The sequence below is a fragment of the Phalangium opilio genome, unplaced genomic scaffold (genome assembly GCF_054372755.1).
Source record: "Phalangium opilio isolate 3A_F unplaced genomic scaffold, DU_Popi_V2 ptg000082l_1, whole genome shotgun sequence".
NCBI classification, from domain to species: Eukaryota; Metazoa; Arthropoda; class Arachnida; order Opiliones; family Phalangiidae; genus Phalangium; species Phalangium opilio.
This window is the reverse complement of record NW_028324189.1, coordinates 11,765,576-11,784,754: the sequence shown is the minus strand read 5'-3', so window position 1 is coordinate 11,784,754 and position 19,179 is coordinate 11,765,576. Positions and strand designations below refer to the sequence as shown.

General features: G+C 36.0%; 3 protein-coding genes across 6 annotated transcripts; all 3 read left to right on the top strand.

Moving 5' to 3' along the window:
- Positions 1 to 79: 79 nt before the first annotated feature.
- LOC149651708 (nose resistant to fluoxetine protein 6-like) lies at positions 80 to 5,837 on the top strand. Of its 2 annotated transcripts, none has more exons than XM_089848727.1 (14): positions 80 to 1,201; positions 2,787 to 3,028; positions 3,093 to 3,207; positions 3,433 to 3,526; positions 3,593 to 3,666; positions 3,753 to 3,932; positions 4,001 to 4,094; positions 4,157 to 4,249; positions 4,309 to 4,474; positions 4,537 to 4,616; positions 4,680 to 4,920; positions 4,981 to 5,167; positions 5,229 to 5,371; positions 5,435 to 5,837. In XM_089848727.1, the coding sequence occupies exons 1-14, from the start codon at positions 907 to 909 to the stop codon at positions 5,627 to 5,629; spliced, it is 2,199 nt and encodes a 732-aa protein (XP_089704853.1). In that variant the 5' UTR covers positions 80 to 906; the 3' UTR covers positions 5,630 to 5,837. The 2 variants fall into 2 exon arrangements, with proteins under 2 accessions (XP_089704853.1, XP_089704854.1); XM_089848728.1 differs by lacking the exon at positions 80 to 1,201 and adding an exon at positions 1,581 to 2,135.
- A 151-nt stretch (positions 5,838 to 5,988) lies between these two features.
- LOC149651707 (putative glutamate receptor) lies at positions 5,989 to 8,395 on the top strand. Of its 2 annotated transcripts, XM_089848732.1 has the most exons (8): positions 5,989 to 6,354; positions 6,418 to 6,518; positions 6,577 to 6,667; positions 7,128 to 7,289; positions 7,348 to 7,465; positions 7,534 to 7,778; positions 7,842 to 8,089; positions 8,143 to 8,395. In XM_089848732.1, the coding sequence occupies exons 1-8, from the start codon at positions 6,295 to 6,297 to the stop codon at positions 8,393 to 8,395; spliced, it is 1,278 nt and encodes a 425-aa protein (XP_089704858.1). In that variant the 5' UTR covers positions 5,989 to 6,294. The 2 variants fall into 2 exon arrangements, with proteins under 2 accessions (XP_089704858.1, XP_089704860.1); XM_089848734.1 differs by lacking the exon at positions 8,143 to 8,395 and having other exon boundaries at positions 7,846 to 8,083.
- Positions 8,396 to 8,532: 137 nt separating this feature from the next.
- LOC149651706 (nose resistant to fluoxetine protein 6-like) lies at positions 8,533 to 14,531 on the top strand. Of its 2 annotated transcripts, XM_089848726.1 has the most exons (15): positions 8,533 to 8,565; positions 10,349 to 10,718; positions 11,584 to 11,837; positions 11,907 to 12,021; positions 12,086 to 12,173; positions 12,240 to 12,346; positions 12,410 to 12,589; positions 12,650 to 12,743; positions 12,827 to 12,919; positions 12,983 to 13,148; positions 13,212 to 13,291; positions 13,348 to 13,470; positions 13,535 to 13,655; positions 13,729 to 14,058; positions 14,119 to 14,531. In XM_089848726.1, exons 2-15 carry the CDS (start codon positions 10,415 to 10,417, stop codon positions 14,362 to 14,364), a joined length of 2,301 nt encoding a protein of 766 aa, XP_089704852.1. In that variant the 5' UTR covers positions 8,533 to 8,565; positions 10,349 to 10,414; the 3' UTR covers positions 14,365 to 14,531. The 2 variants fall into 2 exon arrangements, with proteins under 2 accessions (XP_089704852.1, XP_089704851.1); XM_089848725.1 differs by lacking the exon at positions 8,533 to 8,565 and having other exon boundaries at positions 9,799 to 10,718.
- The last annotated feature ends 4,648 nt before the right edge of the window (positions 14,532 to 19,179 follow it).

Below are 19,179 nucleotides of genomic sequence, written 5' to 3'. Positions count from 1 at the left end.
AGAGTTTCCCAACAATAAAATCATAAATTTAAATATTAAAAGTAAATTAACCGTTTTAAAGGGTTTAAAAGTAAACAAACCTTGATGTAAATATACGATAAACACATAAAACTTTCCCTTCGTGTTAAATATAAGGTACGCGAGGGCATTTCTGTCCATTACGGACAGCATAAGTTTATAGGATATGTTCTGTTCCATAAGTTTGTCACTGGTTACAAACTGGTGCTTGTCATGAAGTGACAACGTAGGTCATAGATTCGAGGTAATGCGACACATTAGTAATGCAGACTAAATAGGAAGATTCAAGTCCTGCAAAATTAACCTAGTGTAGCCATTCAATTCTCGCTTGTCGTTCTCGAACTAGCTCTCACTAAGTCTCTAGCATACGAAGTGTCATACTTGTGGAACATACCTTATAAAATTATGTTGACAGTAAGATAAACCCTGTAACACTTAAGAAAAACCGTAAAGATCATTTGAAAGGACTTAGATCCTTTTGTTCTTGAAGGTTTATTGTTTATTCCACCATTCCACGTTCACAGTCACCCATATTTAACAGATTATCGTTGCCTACTTTCACTCTTGCTCTAAGACAAGCGACTCTTGGTTTGACCCAGAATTAGCATAAAATATTTACCGGCGAACGATACAACATCTCATAGCCCTGGGCCTAAGTTACCCTCGAAGTGACCCACATACGTTACCGAGTAAAACGGAAAAAATCCTACGCATTTTGACTTCTTCCGAAACTAACTCGATGTTTTTTTTTCTCTCTCATAAAATGTAAGGCGTTTACGGTGTAAAAGACACAGAAATTAAAAAGCGCGTGGCTTATTCAACGGACGTTTAAGACGACCAGTCATTGTAAAGTTTCCTCCTGTCAGATGACTGTCACACAGTTTTTCAATGATTTTTAAGCCTAGTTTAAACTGTCTCGTAGTTATGAAGTGGATAATCGCGTTAACCCTGTTCGGATTCTACGTGGTTCAGGGACATCCAGGGGACAGTGCGGTTAATGCCTCAAATGTTTTTAGTTTGGATGACCTGGAGGTCAAAGCTAAAGGCGTAATCAACACCGTGTTTGCTAAGGCGTTACCCAGTGTTTTAAGGAGTTCTAATGGTAAAGTGTCACTGGATTGTAACATTGCATTAATACGGTTGACCATGGGTTTACGGAAACTGGATGGCTGGGCTCTGAGAGGTCAGTACTTGGTTTTCTTGGTACTGTCACGCGCATGTTGGGGGTGCAGCTACGCTTTTCACATAATCTTTGAGAGTGTTGGAAACACACTCAAATGTCAATGGGAAAATAATAACAATCTCTTATCAAATCAACTTGAGTCTTTAGTTTTAATTTAAATGAATGGTACTCTCTCATCAACACGGAGTTGAAATCGCTAAGCCTAAATCTGTTGGCTTAAAACTGTACTTTTGTAGTTAACCATTTAATTCCTTCGCTAAGCCTAACTTGGTTGACTTGATTTAGTGATACACTTAATTTCTAAAACTGCAATTTCCTGTTGAAAGTCAACCGTTATCTCCGTGTAATTTTATACGAACTCCAAAACCAGTATGTGTATATGAGCTTTCGAGAGATTTTAGTTGGGAGTTTTGGGTTAAACCAGGCTAGAAATTATTTTATCGGATATTGTCAAGTCGAGCTAGCTTCTTAGAAAATATAGCTGCGAGTATATATCTCCGGTTAAGTTTATTTTTAGTTTAAAGTTCTTCCTGAAATTGATATGAATTTACTGAAAATGGGGTGATTTTTAAAACTAAATTAAAGAGTAACGCGTGCATTCACAAAACTTAAGTCTACCCTAAATTTCTTTATATTTACACCGATACGTTTATAAACAAATTTCCGCTTTGGGTACAGACTTAAAATTTCCATTTCACTGAGCACTTTCCGAGTTGAATCCTTTTATTATGTTGAATGAATATCACGTTGGCAGGAAGCTCTATTGTGGATTTAGATACGCTCAAGTTGCGACCACGTTTCTTAACTAACAATTTAAAAAGAACTTAGTTTTATATCGTTTCCGAAAAGCGTCACGGATACATTGGTTAATTATTATTCAACTTAACTATGAGAGTAAAAAAGGAAAGGGGTGTGTAAATGTCAACGGGAAAAGGTAAAAGTGACATGTGGAATATTTGTGATGTCGGTATGATACTTGGAGATATGGGATGAGTCTGTATCGATTCTAGCTTCCAAAGGGCTGGATTACAGGAGCACGCCACAACTCCCAGCCGCGTTCACACGAGACACTTTAGAACCGTTTTCAAGCGTTTTGGAAAACCTAAATAATATTTGCATTTTCTCGTGAAAGATCTCTGGTTTTATCAATTTAATATCCTTTTTTGTACATTCCAAAACGGTTTAAAACGGTTTCAAAGTGTCGCGTGTAAACGCGGCTTTAGAGGGGAAACCGGGGGTAAAACATTGCCTTCCATCTCGCTTTTCGGTGCCTGCGCTGTAGGCGCTTTAAGTTCAGAGAGTGTGTAAAGACGTCAGTGGGTTTGAGACTGAGGGTTTCCTAACCCTTTTTTTGACATCGAAGAGGCTGATTAGCGTCGTGAGCTTATAATCGACACGCCCACTTCTCGAAGAGTATCATCTGTATAGAAGGGAGAGAAACATTCCAATGTGTTACTTCTAGTTTATATATAACCTTGTGCCAAGCTGGTTAAGATCTTATATTTTTATGATTATATATTATTTTTATTGCGTAATTTAAAGGTAATATCATATTTCCAAATGTTGTTTTTTTTTACTTAAACAGTGTTGGACTCAACGGGTAAACCACCTGGTGGTATTTTTAAGGGAACTTTAACGGCATTCGGGTCGTACGATGAGTGTGTCGAAATTAAAGTTCCAAGTAAAAGCACCAGGTTTAAAGAAAAGGTACATTTTCAAGGAAAGTACTGTAGTGTCCAGTTACACCCGGCGGATGGTTTGTTTACCGATAAAGCTGATTTGAAATCGAAATTGCACACCGCTAAGACTAACGAAAATGGAAGTACAGTACGTAATTTAGATAATTAGTAATGTGAAATTAATTAAATTTTAACAGATTTTATCCCTTTAGATTATATCGCAGTTTAAAAAGTATGGCAAATTCATGGCATCGGCGTATTTAAGGTTTGGGGTTTGTGTTCCAGCTGCCTGCAATGAAACCGATATTTTGCAATTATCCCAATCTAGTAATAAAATTGAACAAGAAAGCGTTGAAGCGATACGGGGAATCTTTGATGATACTTGGTGAAATGCGAGGAGCTTATATTATATCCCTTTATTGGCGTCAAGTTTACTTGATCTCAAAGATTAATCATCCTTGAACTGGGAGATAAAGATTCCACGTGTCGCTTCTATTTTTTTTATTTAATTGTTTCGTTTAATTCTTCTAAAATTTTATTTAATCCGTACAGTTTTAAGTCAGCTTGAACTACCAGCGAAGATTAAAATTAGAAGATGTGAAATCAAACAAGATCTGAATTTAACACCAACTCATATTTCTGTCATGTAAATAAATTATTGTGATATTAAAATAATTCATGATTCATAATAGATTCGTTTCCCATAATACAGGACAATAGTTGGCGTTTTATCCTTAACTTTGTTCATGGGATCATGTTTTGATGTTATACTCAACAAAAAACGTGGTATGTTTAAATCTCGGTTTAAATGAATTAAATATCCTCGCATTAGACGAATGAAATAATTATTTAGTAATTAATTTTTCCATCAGCCATTGCAATTAGAATCCTGACCTCATTTTCAGTCAATAAAAACATTCAAGAACTGTTCACAGTTCATCGTAGCAAATACGAGATCACATGCTTGGACGGTATTAGATTTGTGACGTCATTATGGATAATACTTGGTCATACTTATATGTTACCTTTAGGAGTACATTACACAAGATTCAGTAAGCTAATTAACTTCATTTTTGATTAGTAAACTAAGCGATGTCAATTAATATTTCGGTATTATTAGGAAACGTGTCACAATTTGTGAAATTTCAAAACTCATTTTCCTTTGCCCCCATTGGAAACTTTTATTTATCAGTTGATACATTTTTCTTCGTAAGGTATGTTTGTGAAATTCTAGAGTTATTTGTGACATTTGTGAAATAATACAAATATTTTGTAGTGGTTTACTACTAATTTACACCAAGAAAAGGGACATATTAGAAGGAAAGTCATCAATATATTTTTTCACTCATGTGCTAAGAAGATTATGGCGGTATGTTAATTAACCCTTTGGCACCAATTAGGCCTAATATATCTTAATTAAACTATTAGGATATCTCCTGTCTATTTCTTCATCATTGGTCTGTTCATCTTGCTACCCTTATTGGGCACAGGACCTATGTGGTATGACGCTGTCGAATCACAAGCTGAAATATGTTACAAGTACTGGTGGGCTAGCTTATTGTACATCCAAAATTTCTGGCCTATTAAAGAAAATGTGAGAATATATAAATATCCCAAAAACTTTCATGAATGACGTAGCTGATATGTTAATTGCAGTGCATGCTGCATTCGTGGTACTTGGCAGCGACACTTCAAATACACGCTATATCATTCTTCATTCTGTGGCCAATGTTGAAGTGAGTTAATTAGCAAGCAAACTGTCCCCAAGATGAAATTTCAAATTAATTTTGTAATTTCAGGAATGTCCGATTGGGTCTTTTTGTCAATACCTTGGCTTTAATCGCGTCTATATTTTTAACCGGGTTTATCACGTTTTGGTACGACTTGAAACCAACTATGGATGTCCTTGGAGGTCACGCGACTCTCGACGGGGTCACGTCCTTCATCTACATACGACCCTACTCACATTTACCGGCATTCGCTGTGGGCATCTTTTTTGGGTGTTTATTGGTCTATACGGACAAAGTAGTCCTGTCCAAAGTGAGTTGACATTAACGTCAATTGCTGGTAACTGAATTAATGTTTCTGTTGCACTTTCAGGTTTTTGTTATAGTTGGTTCCATAATAGCCTTAGCTATCAATATGCTGGTTATTTATGGTTTACACGATTACTATAAAGGCGCGAGTATTTCTACAATTGAAACCATATTGTACGCTGCACTTCATCGTCCTTCTTGGGCTGTTACTGTTGGGTGGCTGGTTTTTCTATGCGCTACAGGCAACGGAGGTAAGAACCCAATTGAAGTAAAGGTCACCTTGAGCTACCATCAATGTATTTATTACTTTAGGTATTTTAAATACGGTGTTGTCATGGCGCGTTTTTGCACCATTAGCGAAGTTGAGCTTCGCAGCATATTTAATACATCCCCTTATTATCTTGTACCAACTTGGAAGCAGTCGGGAGCGGATTTACCTTGGTCATTTTGAAATGGTAAATATGAAAATCTTAGCAATTGCATTTAAAATTGACGCAATTTATGTTACGCTCTTGAAGATCATGAACTCCGTATCAGTGTCCTGTGTCAGTTACGTCATAGCTGTGTTCCTTCACGTTGGTATTGAAGTTCCTTGTCTTAAGATTGAAAGACTAATATTAGTTCGATTTTGTAATCAAAATGATGTCATCTCTACGTCAAAAGAGGCGACGAACGATTTACCACTCTCGGTGGTTCATAGAACTGTTGTATGAAACTTTGATGGTACATCGTAGTATGCAATTAAACTGGTCATCGGGTCAAGCCGTATCTGCTTCTTGGCCACCATTAATATAGTCAATTAAACTTAAGTTCACTTAAAACATATTAACTCCATATACCATGAACATGTAAAGTCCATTATAATGACCATAAACAATAAACACTAAACTTTGCAGTGCACTTCATATGAGCAAAACTTGAGATTGCGATGTACACTGTGTTTATCATTACTAATATTAACTGCTGACCACATTAGTGGCTGGTATATTGTATTTGACCATATTAATATAACCGGCCCTTGTCCATTACATAGTTAAGCACTCTAAACTATTATTCCCCACACGTGATCAATAAATATAAAAATAAAACCAGTTGATGCGTGTTTCGTAACGTTAGTCCTAAACACATATTTAAATTGAATGCGCAAAAACGTGGGAAAATTTCAGAAAACGTCCACATGTCTCTATCATAAAATTTCAAAAGAGTAGGTCATTCTTCTTAAATATTTTATGTTACTGTATTATAGAGTAACTACGTTATGGCAATTATTATAAATAATAAAAGCTAAGTTGTCAACGTATCACGAAAGACTTTGTTAGATGCGTCAGTGAATTTGAAACTCGTTTCGACGTCAGTGAGATTCTAACTTCCATACATAATGGCGTACAACAGTACTGAATGTTGTGAAGGAAAGACGTTCACAGTTGGAGTGGTCGAGGTAGGTGAGATCTTTTCAACTTTTCAGAAAAATTGCTTAACCTAATTGTTAATTATGTGTTAGAATATGTTATTCGATTTGGAGATGCAAAACTCAACAGTCATAAACTCAAGTGGGTATGAGTTTAATGTGCTGCAAGCATTAGCTACAATGTTGAAGTTCAAGTAAGTTGAAGTCAATCAACTGAAAATTATAATTAGATAACATTTTTTTGTCTCTCAGATTCAAAATTGAAGGTAATACCAACTACGAATTCGGAAACCAGCTTGAAAATAAGAGCTGGACAGGTGTAATTGGTAAAATACAACGAAAGGTACTTGATTTTAACTTAATAATATCAGAAGTATATAATACTTCTCTTCGAGAGAAGTGTACCACAAAGCGGGGTAAGTGTAACGTCACTCTTCCCAACATCGGAACATTTAGAGCAAGGTTACTAAACCGAATCACATACACGATAAATAGTTCCCTCATCATTACTCTATTAGCGTTTAAACATTTGGCAAGACGCGCTTGAGCATTTTTGTCCCACGTCAAGAAGAGGTTTGTGGGATAATTTCTGGCGATTTATTGCCAAACAACTATTGAATTCACCTTACGGTGCGATGCCCATTTGTAGTTTGATGAGCGGGAAAGCAAACTAAAAGGGTGAGCCTGGGAAGAATGACGTTACATAACTAATGTATTAAGATAATACAGAGTGGCATCCTTCTTCTATTATCCCCTTCTGATAATATTTATTCATTATAATACTTATCCACCATTGCATTCAGGAAATTGATTTCGCATTAGCAGGATTGACCGTTACGCTGGACAGAGGGCACGTAACGGATTTTTCCCAGCCTTATTTTAATGATGAAGCCGCGTTCTATGTAAAATCGAACGGAATAAAGCAACGACTCAGAGTTCTTTGTCTCGTTCCATTCGATCAAATAGTAAGTAAAATGTTTAGGTAAAAGCTCTGAAGTTAAACTAATTTTTACTGTCTAATAGTGTTGGATCTTCCTAATTGGAATTAGCTGCACCTTCCTCATGTTAAGCCTAATTTTAAGTCGTGATAAACCTTCAATGGACACTGTCCTGTTGTTATGCGCTGACCTTTTGAGACAAGGTAAGTAAGTCCCAAAACATTGGACTACTACTAATAGTCTAAATCCTTCCACATTCTTTACTATTCAGGCGCTTCTCCACTGGTCAGTTATCAAGTGTCCGAGAGGAGAGGTCTTTCTACCATCCTTCGTGTTTGGTTAATGGTTACCGCGACAGTTACAACACTGTACAGTTGCCAATTAACGTCAACCACGACTTCATCTAGTACAAATATCATCGAAACCCTCAGTGAACTGTCCAAAAAGTTTCGTAATGAAGAGATGGTCCTGGGTGTTCGAAAAGGAGCGTTTTACATGGATTACGTCATGGGGAATGTAGGTTTATCATTGGTTTATGTGTGTCCAAACCAAAGACTGTAGAGGTTTATGTTTGAACAGGCAGAAGCGAGTCAATATGGTTCTGTGTTTCGGAAATCTGTTAAACCAGTTGGTGGCTTTGATACCTACAGTCATGACTTACTTAATGGAAAACTGGCAATATTAACCAGTGCCAAATTATTCTCGTTGTATATGAGCGGAAAGGACTTAGGTCATAAAGTGTACAAGGTCAAAGAAGGATTGTTTACAGAATACGTTGCAATTGCGTTCGTTAAAAACTTCACTTATCAATCTAGGTTCAATTTTGCGTAGGTTTGAGTTTTTACTAACTTTATTTAGCTCTGATTATATTTTATTTCAGGGTTGTGACATTGAGAGAAGCTGGGTTTTTATTCAAATGGCAGCAAATTTTGTTGTCTAAAGCGGATAATAATGAACCATTGTTCATCAACAGTGGTTTTATCGATTTAAAAGACTTAAAGAGTTGTTTATATTTGTGGGTGTTTGGTGTTTGTTTAGCCGGAATATTTGCGATGAAGGAAATGTGGGTAGATCCAAGAAACTGTAACGTATTTGGGTGGATTCGCGCGAAAGGAAACTGGTTCAAATTTTAATGGAAGACATCGCGTGGAGTTTGTTTACATTCGTAGTTCGAAATAGTGGCGGTAAATGGCGGCACTTGTATGGGCCCGACTTAAATCAGGAATTTTATTATCGAATATTTCCCTTTGCAATTTTTAAAATTCCTCTAGCTTATTCTCGGTCCGAGGACTCGACTTCATAGGTTTGTTAGTTGTAAAAATTACATTCAGATTATTACGACAACTTTAGATTAACGTAGGGATGCCGATATCTCGTCCCCTATTAGATATGTGATCCCTGATTTCATACAAATTAATTACAAAAACTACCATATTCGCTTTGTTTTCATTGTAATCCTTCGAGGGGTTAACCACAGGGATTCAATTTTGTACAGTACACCAGACTGCAAATGAATTTATGGGAATTCACAAACTTCATTCGTGACTTTGAAAACGTTTGCACTGAATTAATTGTTTCACGAATGGTTTCCCCCTGGTAACCTATCTATAATTATGAAATGCTTTAATATTTCACTGTACACCAACTTTGTTTAAAATCAATTCCACAAATATAATTTCAAACTTATCCATGCATGTAAGCATTAACTACGTGACAGAGTCAATTGAGAAACATTGTTACGTCGCTGAGGCGTAACATTGTGGTCGTTATTAACTTTACAGTGAAGTTAAAGGCACAGTTAAGCCCTACACGGAGAATTGTTTCGCTTGATACAGTGTATACCTTCTGTAGACATATTTTAATACTATAACACTTCATTTCCTATAGAGTTTCCGATTTATTTATCCCAGTTTTCTTGGATAAAATCTAGAGTTTCCTGTATACTTTATAATGAGGTTTAATGTTAAGTCAAACTATTTCAAATGAAAATGGTCGTTATGCCGAAGAGCCCCATTTTCCGGGATAATAACTTGAAATTAATTCAAATCTCTAATCTAAACCTTTGTAACTTGTTTCACAGTGTTCTTGTTTAGCAAAAGTATTGAATTAATTCTACATTATGGTTAAAATAATCACTCAAATTGAACACATTACATAATAGCTTCAAGACCTGTGTAACTTGAACTTCTTTTGTTCAAACCCGATTTGTACACTCAATATATTCAAGGATATATTTAAGTAAATTCATGCATGCTATTATATTATTTGTAAATATTCTTTACCCCTAAACAACAATTTTCTATCGAAGTTGTTGCTGTAGGGATCATTAGAGTTTAATATATATAAGGAAATACACAAAAAATGAGGTAAATCGGTTTAAAATTAGCATTTACCTGACTGGGTTTATGCAAATGGATTTAATCATAAGTTTATTAAATACGTCTTATAAGTATTTTGTAATGCTTCATTCAACCTCAGTTTGATATTTCGTTTTTTTATATTTGGTCAAATATAAGATAAATTTAACATAAAACTATAAAACATTAGGCCTAAATTTATTAAGAAAAAATTGTCAACTTCCTCAACAAAAATATTTCCAAAATCGACTTCAAAATCATCCTCCGAGAAAATATAAACGTCATATTGAGAGCAATTGAATCGTGACATCCTTAAAAAAGGTTTGAATGAAGAGTGAAGGATAGATTTATTTTATTTGAGGAAAGAAATTGGTTAATCACTTACCATACCAACTGTTTAATATCGTTGTCATGCAATATTAACTTTAAACTTATTTAGTATCATTCAAAATATGTACCCATACACTAAGGCCGCGTGTTGCAAAATTTTCTGTTGTACAGGCGTTTGAGTCTTAACGGACATTCTGTTAAATGAAAGGGTTGGTGCGTGCCTTCGGAGACCATTTGGTTCCTCCTAAAATTGATCGTAAATTTCGGGTATTATTATTGTTATTAAAGGAAATGTGGGTGAACAACACTTTTGCTTGTTCGGATTTTCAAGATTTGGAGGAAACCCGTCCGCCCGTTTTCTGAAACATCTTGATTCTTTTTGTTTTCGAACTCTTTCAGGACAGTCAAGCGGACTATTGTTTAGTCGTTACCTTTCCGGAATTATCAGATCACCAACGGAAGACCATGAACAAGGGTCAACACTTTCTCTTCTCCGTCTTGTTTGTGTTTGTTATCGGTGTTTTAACAACAAATTGCGATGGATTTCGAAGACGCGATAAATCGGGGATCGAAAGTTTCTTTAAAAATCAATCGAAAACTTTGGACGAATTGGAAAGGAAGAATAAGGCGATGTTAAGCATGTTTATGAAGGAGATGATACCAATAGCACTGAAAATAAGTCACGAGGCAAGGTTATCAATACCATGTTCAGAAGCTTTGCATTATACAATACGTGGAGCCAGGCATTTAAGTGATTGGGCGATTAGCTGTGAGTATCCTTTTTGTTTGACTTATTTTAGACAATACAACAATTTTGATGTTGACTCATCGAAACGTTGTATCATCTAAAAAGGTCTTGTCCTTTGAGCACTTTGTTTATAATATTTAATTAGAAAATGAGGGTACAAACAACTGAAAGATTAAATACAAAAATGAAAATTCTGATATGATTAAGTTTAAAAAGCCCAAAACGTAAAAGACTGTAGTAAATAATTTTATTTAAAACAACATTTGAAGCTTCAATTTAAATAGTAAAAACGTTCTAACACCATCACAATGGGGCCCGAAATGCCCATTAATTCTAAGCCTATGGTAGGTTTTGCTTATTCCCATTTGAATTTCGATTATAGTTATTTAGTATACTAACTCATAAAGTTTGATGTGTATTATAACTTAAATTGGTTTGAATTAAACTAGGCTTAACTGAAACAATGCTAAGTGTTGGGTGTGTTGCCTCTCCGGAAGTTTCACTTATGTTAATCCATTGTCGCCCGCACCCATTTTTCCTCAAGACTCACTTTTGTTTAGTTATTATTTTCAAATAAGGAAATATTTTGTAAACAAAATGTACGAAAGGGGCATTATGGTTGACTTAAATGACCATTATTTTATATTGTTCCGGGGCCTAATGCTATTAAAATTACCATTATATTCTTCTCGAGACAAAGGCGTGTTACAAAGACTCAAAAACCCCATAATTTAAAGACATACTCATGTGATTCTTTAAATTACTTACATATTTTGTAGAGATATCGTAATCCGACTTTGATCTAATTTTAAAAATGATTCTTTTCGTATTGTCTAATTGAATTGCTAAGTAGTACAATTAATAATTCATGTCCTGTTTAATTCAGTACTGGACGCGAGTGGTCGAAGTCCAGCTGGACTTTTCGATGGTACCGCGACCGATTTTGGGGATTTTGATGAATGTCTTGACGTGACAGCAACCAAAGAACGTTTGAGTAGTGGTAGAATTCGTGGTATTAACTTTCATGGTAAGTATTGCCTGGTCGAGACTGCCTTACCGGAACTACTTAAACTAACCCCCAAGTCAAAGGGCAGAGGTGAAAATGGTTCTGTTGTTATGCAACTAGAACAATCCAAGACTGTAAGTACTTGTAATTACTTAATTCATTACGAATTAATTAATCTACAGATATAATTGTTTAACTTTCAGATATTCAATAGATTGTTAAGATTAAGAGATAGTGGTAGGTACTTTGCTGGGAGATTAGGTCTATGCGTACCATCAGTTTGTACCGAGGATGATGTCACGAGAGGCATGCAAATGTGTAAGTTAATTAAATATACTATTGCAATATTGGATAATATTAAAACTATTTGTATTATTTGCAGTTGGTGATCCATTTGAGCTTAGCATTAGCGTCATAAGTTGCACTGATAGACAATCGCTACCTTGGAAATTGCATCAAGTTGTATTGGGGTAATTCAATTTGATGTTATTTCTATTTCAAAATGGCTTCCTTTATAATTTGCTATCAAATTATAGGTGCTTCTTTGGCTTATTGAGTGTCTTGTGCGTCATTGGTACCATCGTGGATGTCACGTGGAGACTCAATTATAAGCAACCTTTTAAAAGGTCTATTTTTGAGAAAAGTAAGACGTTTATTTTTGAAGAAACAAAAGTTGGGTGCAGGAATAATCAAGTTTGATTTTCAGGTCGCGGTGTTTTCATGGGATTTTCGTTGTACTCCAATACGATTAAACTAATCTCGATTAAAACCAGGGATTCTGGTGTGTCACTCGATGTCCTGTGCGGGTTGAGGTTCTTTTCGATCATGTGGATTATCCTGGCGCATACTTACTTCTTCCCAGTTGTCCCATTCTTCTTTCGTCTTCGTAAGTACTTAATAACGTCAGTTGAAATAACAACAATCAAATTTGCTACGCTCATTGTAGGTCGACTTCTAAGTTACAATGACTTTAGGGAACAGTTTCTATTCGGAGCTGTTAATAATGCGTCCGTTTCTGTGGATACATTCTTCTTCATCAGGTTTGTCCAATCTTTACGCATGACCGACCAATGTTAACTTCTAAAGTACTTGTTTAATAAAACAATCTTTGGGCAAATTTCAGTGGATTCCTGGTGACGTATATCATGGGTAAACGAGTGGTTTCAAGTATCGGACCGATGTCCCTGCTTCGGTTTGTGTTACGACGACTCATAAGGTATTTATTTCCGTGGTGATGATCATGTTTTAAACATAAGTCTACAAATACTTGCTTTAATAGATTGTTACCAGCAACTATGATCACTATTGCAATTTTCATGATGCTGCCATTATGGGGGGACGGTCCGCAATGGAAAGAATTTGTAGTTGACAATGTTGAAGTTTGCGAGAAGACTTGGTGGAGAAATTTACTGTTTATTCAAAACTTTTGGGACATCAAGAACAACGTAAGTTAAAATTTAAATGAATAATTTTAAACACAAATTATAAATTTTATTTTAATTACGCAGTGTCTTTTTCATACATGGTTTTTGGCTGTGACCATGCAATTCTGCATCATAAGTGTGGCGTTACTGTATCTTTTGTTCAAGTATGTTCAATATTTCCCAAGTCAAATTATTTTAATATTAATTCAACTTAATTTAGGAAACCTGAACTGGGTGTATCCGTTATTTTGTTCACGATTGTTTTATCGTCTGGTATTACCGCAATGGTCAACGTTCGCAATAATTTCCCGCCAGCCGTTGCGTTGACCGTTTTAGATAGCAGGTAATATTTAAATTGCCAGAAGCCTAGTCCTAAGCCTTTGCAATAAACTTCAGTTAATTTACAGTACTTGGGATGAACTTTTAAGTAAAATATACATCCGACCTTCGACTCATATGGGACCATATTGCATTGGATTACTGGTTGGATACTTTTTATCCAAAAAGGAGAAGATACTATTTACCAAAGTAATTTTTGAAGTTTTGAACGCTAAGCCTAATCTTCATTACTTGGTTTTAAGTATTAGTTTATGTACTTTAGCTTCAACAAACTGTGGCCTGGGTTTGCACGTTCTTTTGTATGGCAGTATGTATCTACGGACTTTACGAATTCAACCACGAAGGAGAGAACTACGTCATATTCTCAGCATTATACGCCGCGACTAATAGATCATTATGGGCCTTGGCCATTGCCTGGATTACTGTCGCTTGCTTAACTGGATATGGCGGTGTCATCAACCGTTTCTTGTCCTGGAAAATATTTGTCCCATTGGATAAACTAGTGTACTTTGCGTATCTTCTACACCCAATTGTTATGTTCTATTACCACGGACAGGCCAGGGAACGTCTATACTTCGGCCATTTTGAAATGGTGTGTTAAGCCTAATTAATGTCTAACTTAAACAGGGTAATTGCAACTATTCTCACGCAGGTAATTCACTACTTGGGTTTTGCCGCTCTCTCATTCGCCTTCGCATACATATGTCACATCACCATCGAACTACCAATCGCGATTTTGGACTCAACGCTGTTTCCAAAACGTAATTACATTGTGAAAGAAACGGTTGTTACCACCAAAATTACCAATTTATTAACTGATCACGTGGGTGACGTCACGGAGGATAAATCATGTCAAGTGTCCGTAATCAAACCAGCAATTTCAGTGTCTGTACAGTAAGGTGATTTATTGTTCACGTGGTATCTTATCCTAAGACTAAACATTTAAAAACAGAGATAAGTTTTTTCCACTCTGATTCTTTCTCATAACCATTTATTCATTAAATATTGTTACAGTGTAATAATTCGTACATAATAATAATAATAAATTTGATTTTATCTGAAAGAATTTTAGCCACGGTCATCAATTTTTGTGTCATGGATTATCGCATGGTCTTATACATTACCCATTACCGGCAGATATGCTAATTTTATTGATAGAAATTTTATATATTGATACGGAAAGCCTTTCAAGTCAGTTATCACGTCATAAATCACGCCGAAACTAATACCATAAGTTTATCATGCCTCTAAGTACACAAATATGGGTTACAACTGGGCATCTTCCGCAGGCTACTGTGACGTCAGAACTCGTATAGCGCTAAGATACGAAGAGAGAAAATTTTTAAATTTCTGTCGCGGTGCAGCCACCAAGCGGTCGAGACGATTACTAAATGGGTCACGTGAAAAAAAATCTTCCAATGGAATAAAGGAGATTTTTACGTTTCGTATAGGCTGGCATTGGGGGAACGAATTTTACTTAAGCAACCCCAAAATCCCTCTCTCTCTCTCTCTCTCGTGAGATAGAGGCGGTTTCAGTCCTGAAACATTCTAAAAAGGATAAAAGAAACGCTAGGCTAGGCAGTACAATATTGTATTGAAGTTGAGGTGATAAATGATACGGAGAGAGTATAGGGTTTCATTAAAGGGAGCCAGACAAACACTATTGCCATATGAGTAGCAGCCATTTCTCTACTTAGAGGCATGATAAACTTATGCTAATACATACAAGAATTATTACGTCAATGTGGTGTAAATGTACTTAGTGGTTAAGCTATCTATGGACATATGATGAATACAGGCTGATATGCTCGATCCTATTTCGAAAATATATCGAGGCCTTTCTGATGTCCGTTAAGCTACTAGCAAATATACATAACAAATTACATTATTAAACTGTGTATAAAGTTGAGTTAGAGTGTTAACAACGATAAATTACATTAATTTTAAGTTAGGTTTTAAATTTTAAATTAAATTATTTTATATTTCTTTCATATGGGTAAATTAACGTGAGAACAAATAGAGGCAACACTGGGAATAACTCTCTTGGTGTCTCCATTGCAGATGAAGCTCCAGCATGTCGTCTGGTAAGTTCATGGTGATTGGAGTATTGTGACGTCAGTAAAGACAAGCACCTTCCACATCATTCATTTTTGAGCCCTTTTAACGTTTTGACAAGAAACGTCGCGAAGTTTAGCATTTGAGGTACTGATAATCCGATCCAAATGCCGCAGAAACCACAAATGTGTCCAAATAGTCCCAATGGCTGTCACAATTAGAAATGAATTAAATTACTTTTAGAAATATTTACGTCATATGTAGCTACCGTCTGCTGGGGCAAGGTGGTAAATATGACCGATTCCATTGGAGTGTATCCACTCAGGACAGCCAATGCTTTGTACAAACTAGTAATAATTTTAGACATTGAAATTGTAGCTCATTTATAATATTTACGTGGATATTTACATGTCTTTTTTCTGAAAAGGTGGAGAAATATATTATAATCTAAAAAATGTCATTAAAACATTGGTAACAAACCTTATTCAGAGGCATGCAAGAGACATCGCCTTTGTAAAACGATTCTCTGAAATATTATTTAGTTAGCAATCATAGTTTTAGCCGACTCTTAACATAAACACTTACTCGCAAGCAGGGTTGCATTCTAAATCACATTTTCTTGTAATTTCGTTAATAATCCCAGTGTAGTTGTCTGTGCAAACGATAATTTGTCATTCCTGGGTCAGGTTAGACTAAGTATCAAATCCTCACCGGTTTTTGCAAATATTTCAGGTCTACATTGCGCATGTCCTATATCCTCATTGAAGACTATACCGTGTTTAAAAATGCAGCCAAATTTATCAAGAGAATTACGCCAAATACACTTTAATTCACACATCTTAACAAAGAGAAAAGACTTAGCCATTAATATGTTAAGGAATCATCGAACAGTACTTGTTCCGTCATGTCCCCTTGTCCAGACAACTCGTATTGTTTAACGTAGTCAGTGCAGTTTGACTTAAAGGGCGATTGAAGTCTCTTGACTAGAGTCTGTTTCAAATTAGGCTTAGTGTTTTCTAATTAGCTAAGCCTATCGGGTTTGTTTACCTTGCTGACGTAGATATTGCAAGAAAATGGTATTTGTTTCATAAAATTGAACTCTTCTCTAGTTGGAACGGTCATCCGATCATGTATGAACACTAGAACCGAGAGTTCAAATTTATCTGGAATGTCATCGATGGGCAATAAACTCCCTATGAATCCGAAAGCTACATGAAATCATGATGAAATCAAATGGATGGTAGTTAAATTAAATCATTAAATTAAGCAATTTATAGGATATGCTTTATCTACTATCTGACCATCAATGTGTTCAACGGGGCTATCAAATAGAGTTTGGTCTCTAGATTTCCAAACAGAGTTCATGGTAAAGCAGGGGTAAAATTGAGGTTCCATCCCCACGATGGTCCTAACACTTGATTTACACGCTTTTGATTTCTTTCCATCAAATTTGCCATTGCTATTATGTTTGCAATGAGCGAAAAACATTTCACCGGTAAATTTCTTAATCCATGATTGGCTACTGCCAAAATGCTAATGGAACCAAAACCAAAGTTAATTAGACATTGGAAGGTAAAACATGTTGGTTCATTAAGGCATATAACCTTCAAGTCGGATTCTAAACCGATGTCGGATGCGTTATCTGCAGAATCATTCCATTTCAATAAGCTGTAAGATGTTAAGTGAACTCTGTAGAACCATGGTCTGTTAAACACTAGGTAGTTTAAAGACGCTACTTACGGTATATTAGGACATATTGTTGTAGCGGGAGCTATGGGATTGCTATCCATATACATATCTATGGATACCAGTGTCTGATACTGGTAATATTCCACAAGAGACCAGGTTACTTGGTAAACGCATACCGCAGTTAAAAACACGAGAAAAATTGAACGTGTGCATTTGTTGCAACGAGCCATTTTGAAGTGAACGAAATTTAAAACTAATACACCCGAGTTAGTTAATTAACTTGTAATCAAAAACTCATTTTGATCATGGTAATATAGTTTCTGAACTTTTTAATTACTTCAAACGGAACAACCCGTATATATTGATTGAACAAAACTCATTAATGGATACCATAGAAACCCATATCTTGATGTAGAACAGGGTGTTTATGATAAGTCTGCCATAAATTAAGGGCAGAAGTGAAATTAAACTAGAAGTGAAGGGCTCTAGCATTGGTAATAGATCCTGGCACTAGTGAACAAATTTGAGGATTTTATGCCGCTTCCATCGCGCCTACACTTGAGAGAAAAAAATTGGTCGAGTTCCAAAAATATTTCCTACCCCCTTCCCCTCAACCTAAAGCCGCGGAACACGGACGCGGGTGCTTGAATCTAGTTCGGCCGTCTACCGCCGCGAGCGTCTCACGTTTTGGAGGGAAAATTCAGAAACCGCCACCAGAGGGCCAACCGTTGGTGTGTTATCAAGAATATTTACCTTTGCCAAGTGAAGAATTTGGTTAGCTCAGTACTTCTAGTCTCATCTCACTTCTGTTAAGGGGGATGTTCTTTATATTAGAAATAATTGTCTTAATCAGTTTCTTAATTAAATTTATGGGTTCATCCGTAAAATACTCTCGGACAATCTTAACTTAACGGCAAAGTGGAGATAGAAGTTACATTTTCGACTCAAAATCGATTTCCCAAAGAACATACACCTTTATTTTTGGCAGACTTATCAGAAACACCATGTAGGCCTAAATAACAAATAAGTTGAGGAACTTTTTAATACACGTGTATTTGAACCTTATAACTTCAAAACAATCTCGCTACGTAGGTTAATTAACGTTCAACTTTAGCCTTTTCAAGGCGACATTAATATTCCATATTTAAATTCAAACTTGTTTTTCTCTTAAAATTAGTAAAGATATAAATAAGCCCTAAGAATTTTTTTCCCAAAAAGATCGTTTCCAAGAATGTCCTCACTCCCTCGACAAGATAATTTCTTTTTTCTTGTTTCTGCTTAATTTGAAAATGTCCTCCTAGTTTGTAAAAAACACGCCCTAACGTTAAACGAAGGCAGTCTTCCTTAATTATCATTCAGTTAAGTTAAAAAAAAAAAAAAAAAGAAATACTAACAAGTGTTTAGTAATTTCCTTCCAGAAAAATTAAATGTTGTAAGAACCTTGTAAAACCTTTTTGAGTGACCCCCGATTTAGGGTTAAACGCGGATAAGACCAAGAAGTGATATCTAGTTTATTGCGTGCCATAGTCCCAGTCCCCCTTTCAAAATACAAGGGGGGACGTAAAAGGAGGTCGGGCTATTTCGCCTCTCCTCAGTCGGAAAATACGTAATTTTCGTCATTCGCGTCGCGCTGATGTGAGTTTTCAAGAACCAACGAGATGCTGGTTGTAATTTAGAGGCGGGGGGATTAGCTCCGGACCTACGTTTGGACTGGAGATAAAGCTGGAAATGTGGCGAATTTATACCTTCTCCCTAGTAAACTAGATATCACTTCTTGATAAGACCACGTGTGTCATTTAGCGCATGAGTCATATAGGAAAATAATTTTGCACGAGCCAGGGTTGCGTGGGATATCCACGCGCATCTACGTCAATCGAAATTTCACAGCAGAGATCAAAGGTTCTTATAAGGGGAATCTAAACGAAGTGCATTCCCCTTCTCACTGGCTGTTCCCTTAGGAGCGCATACC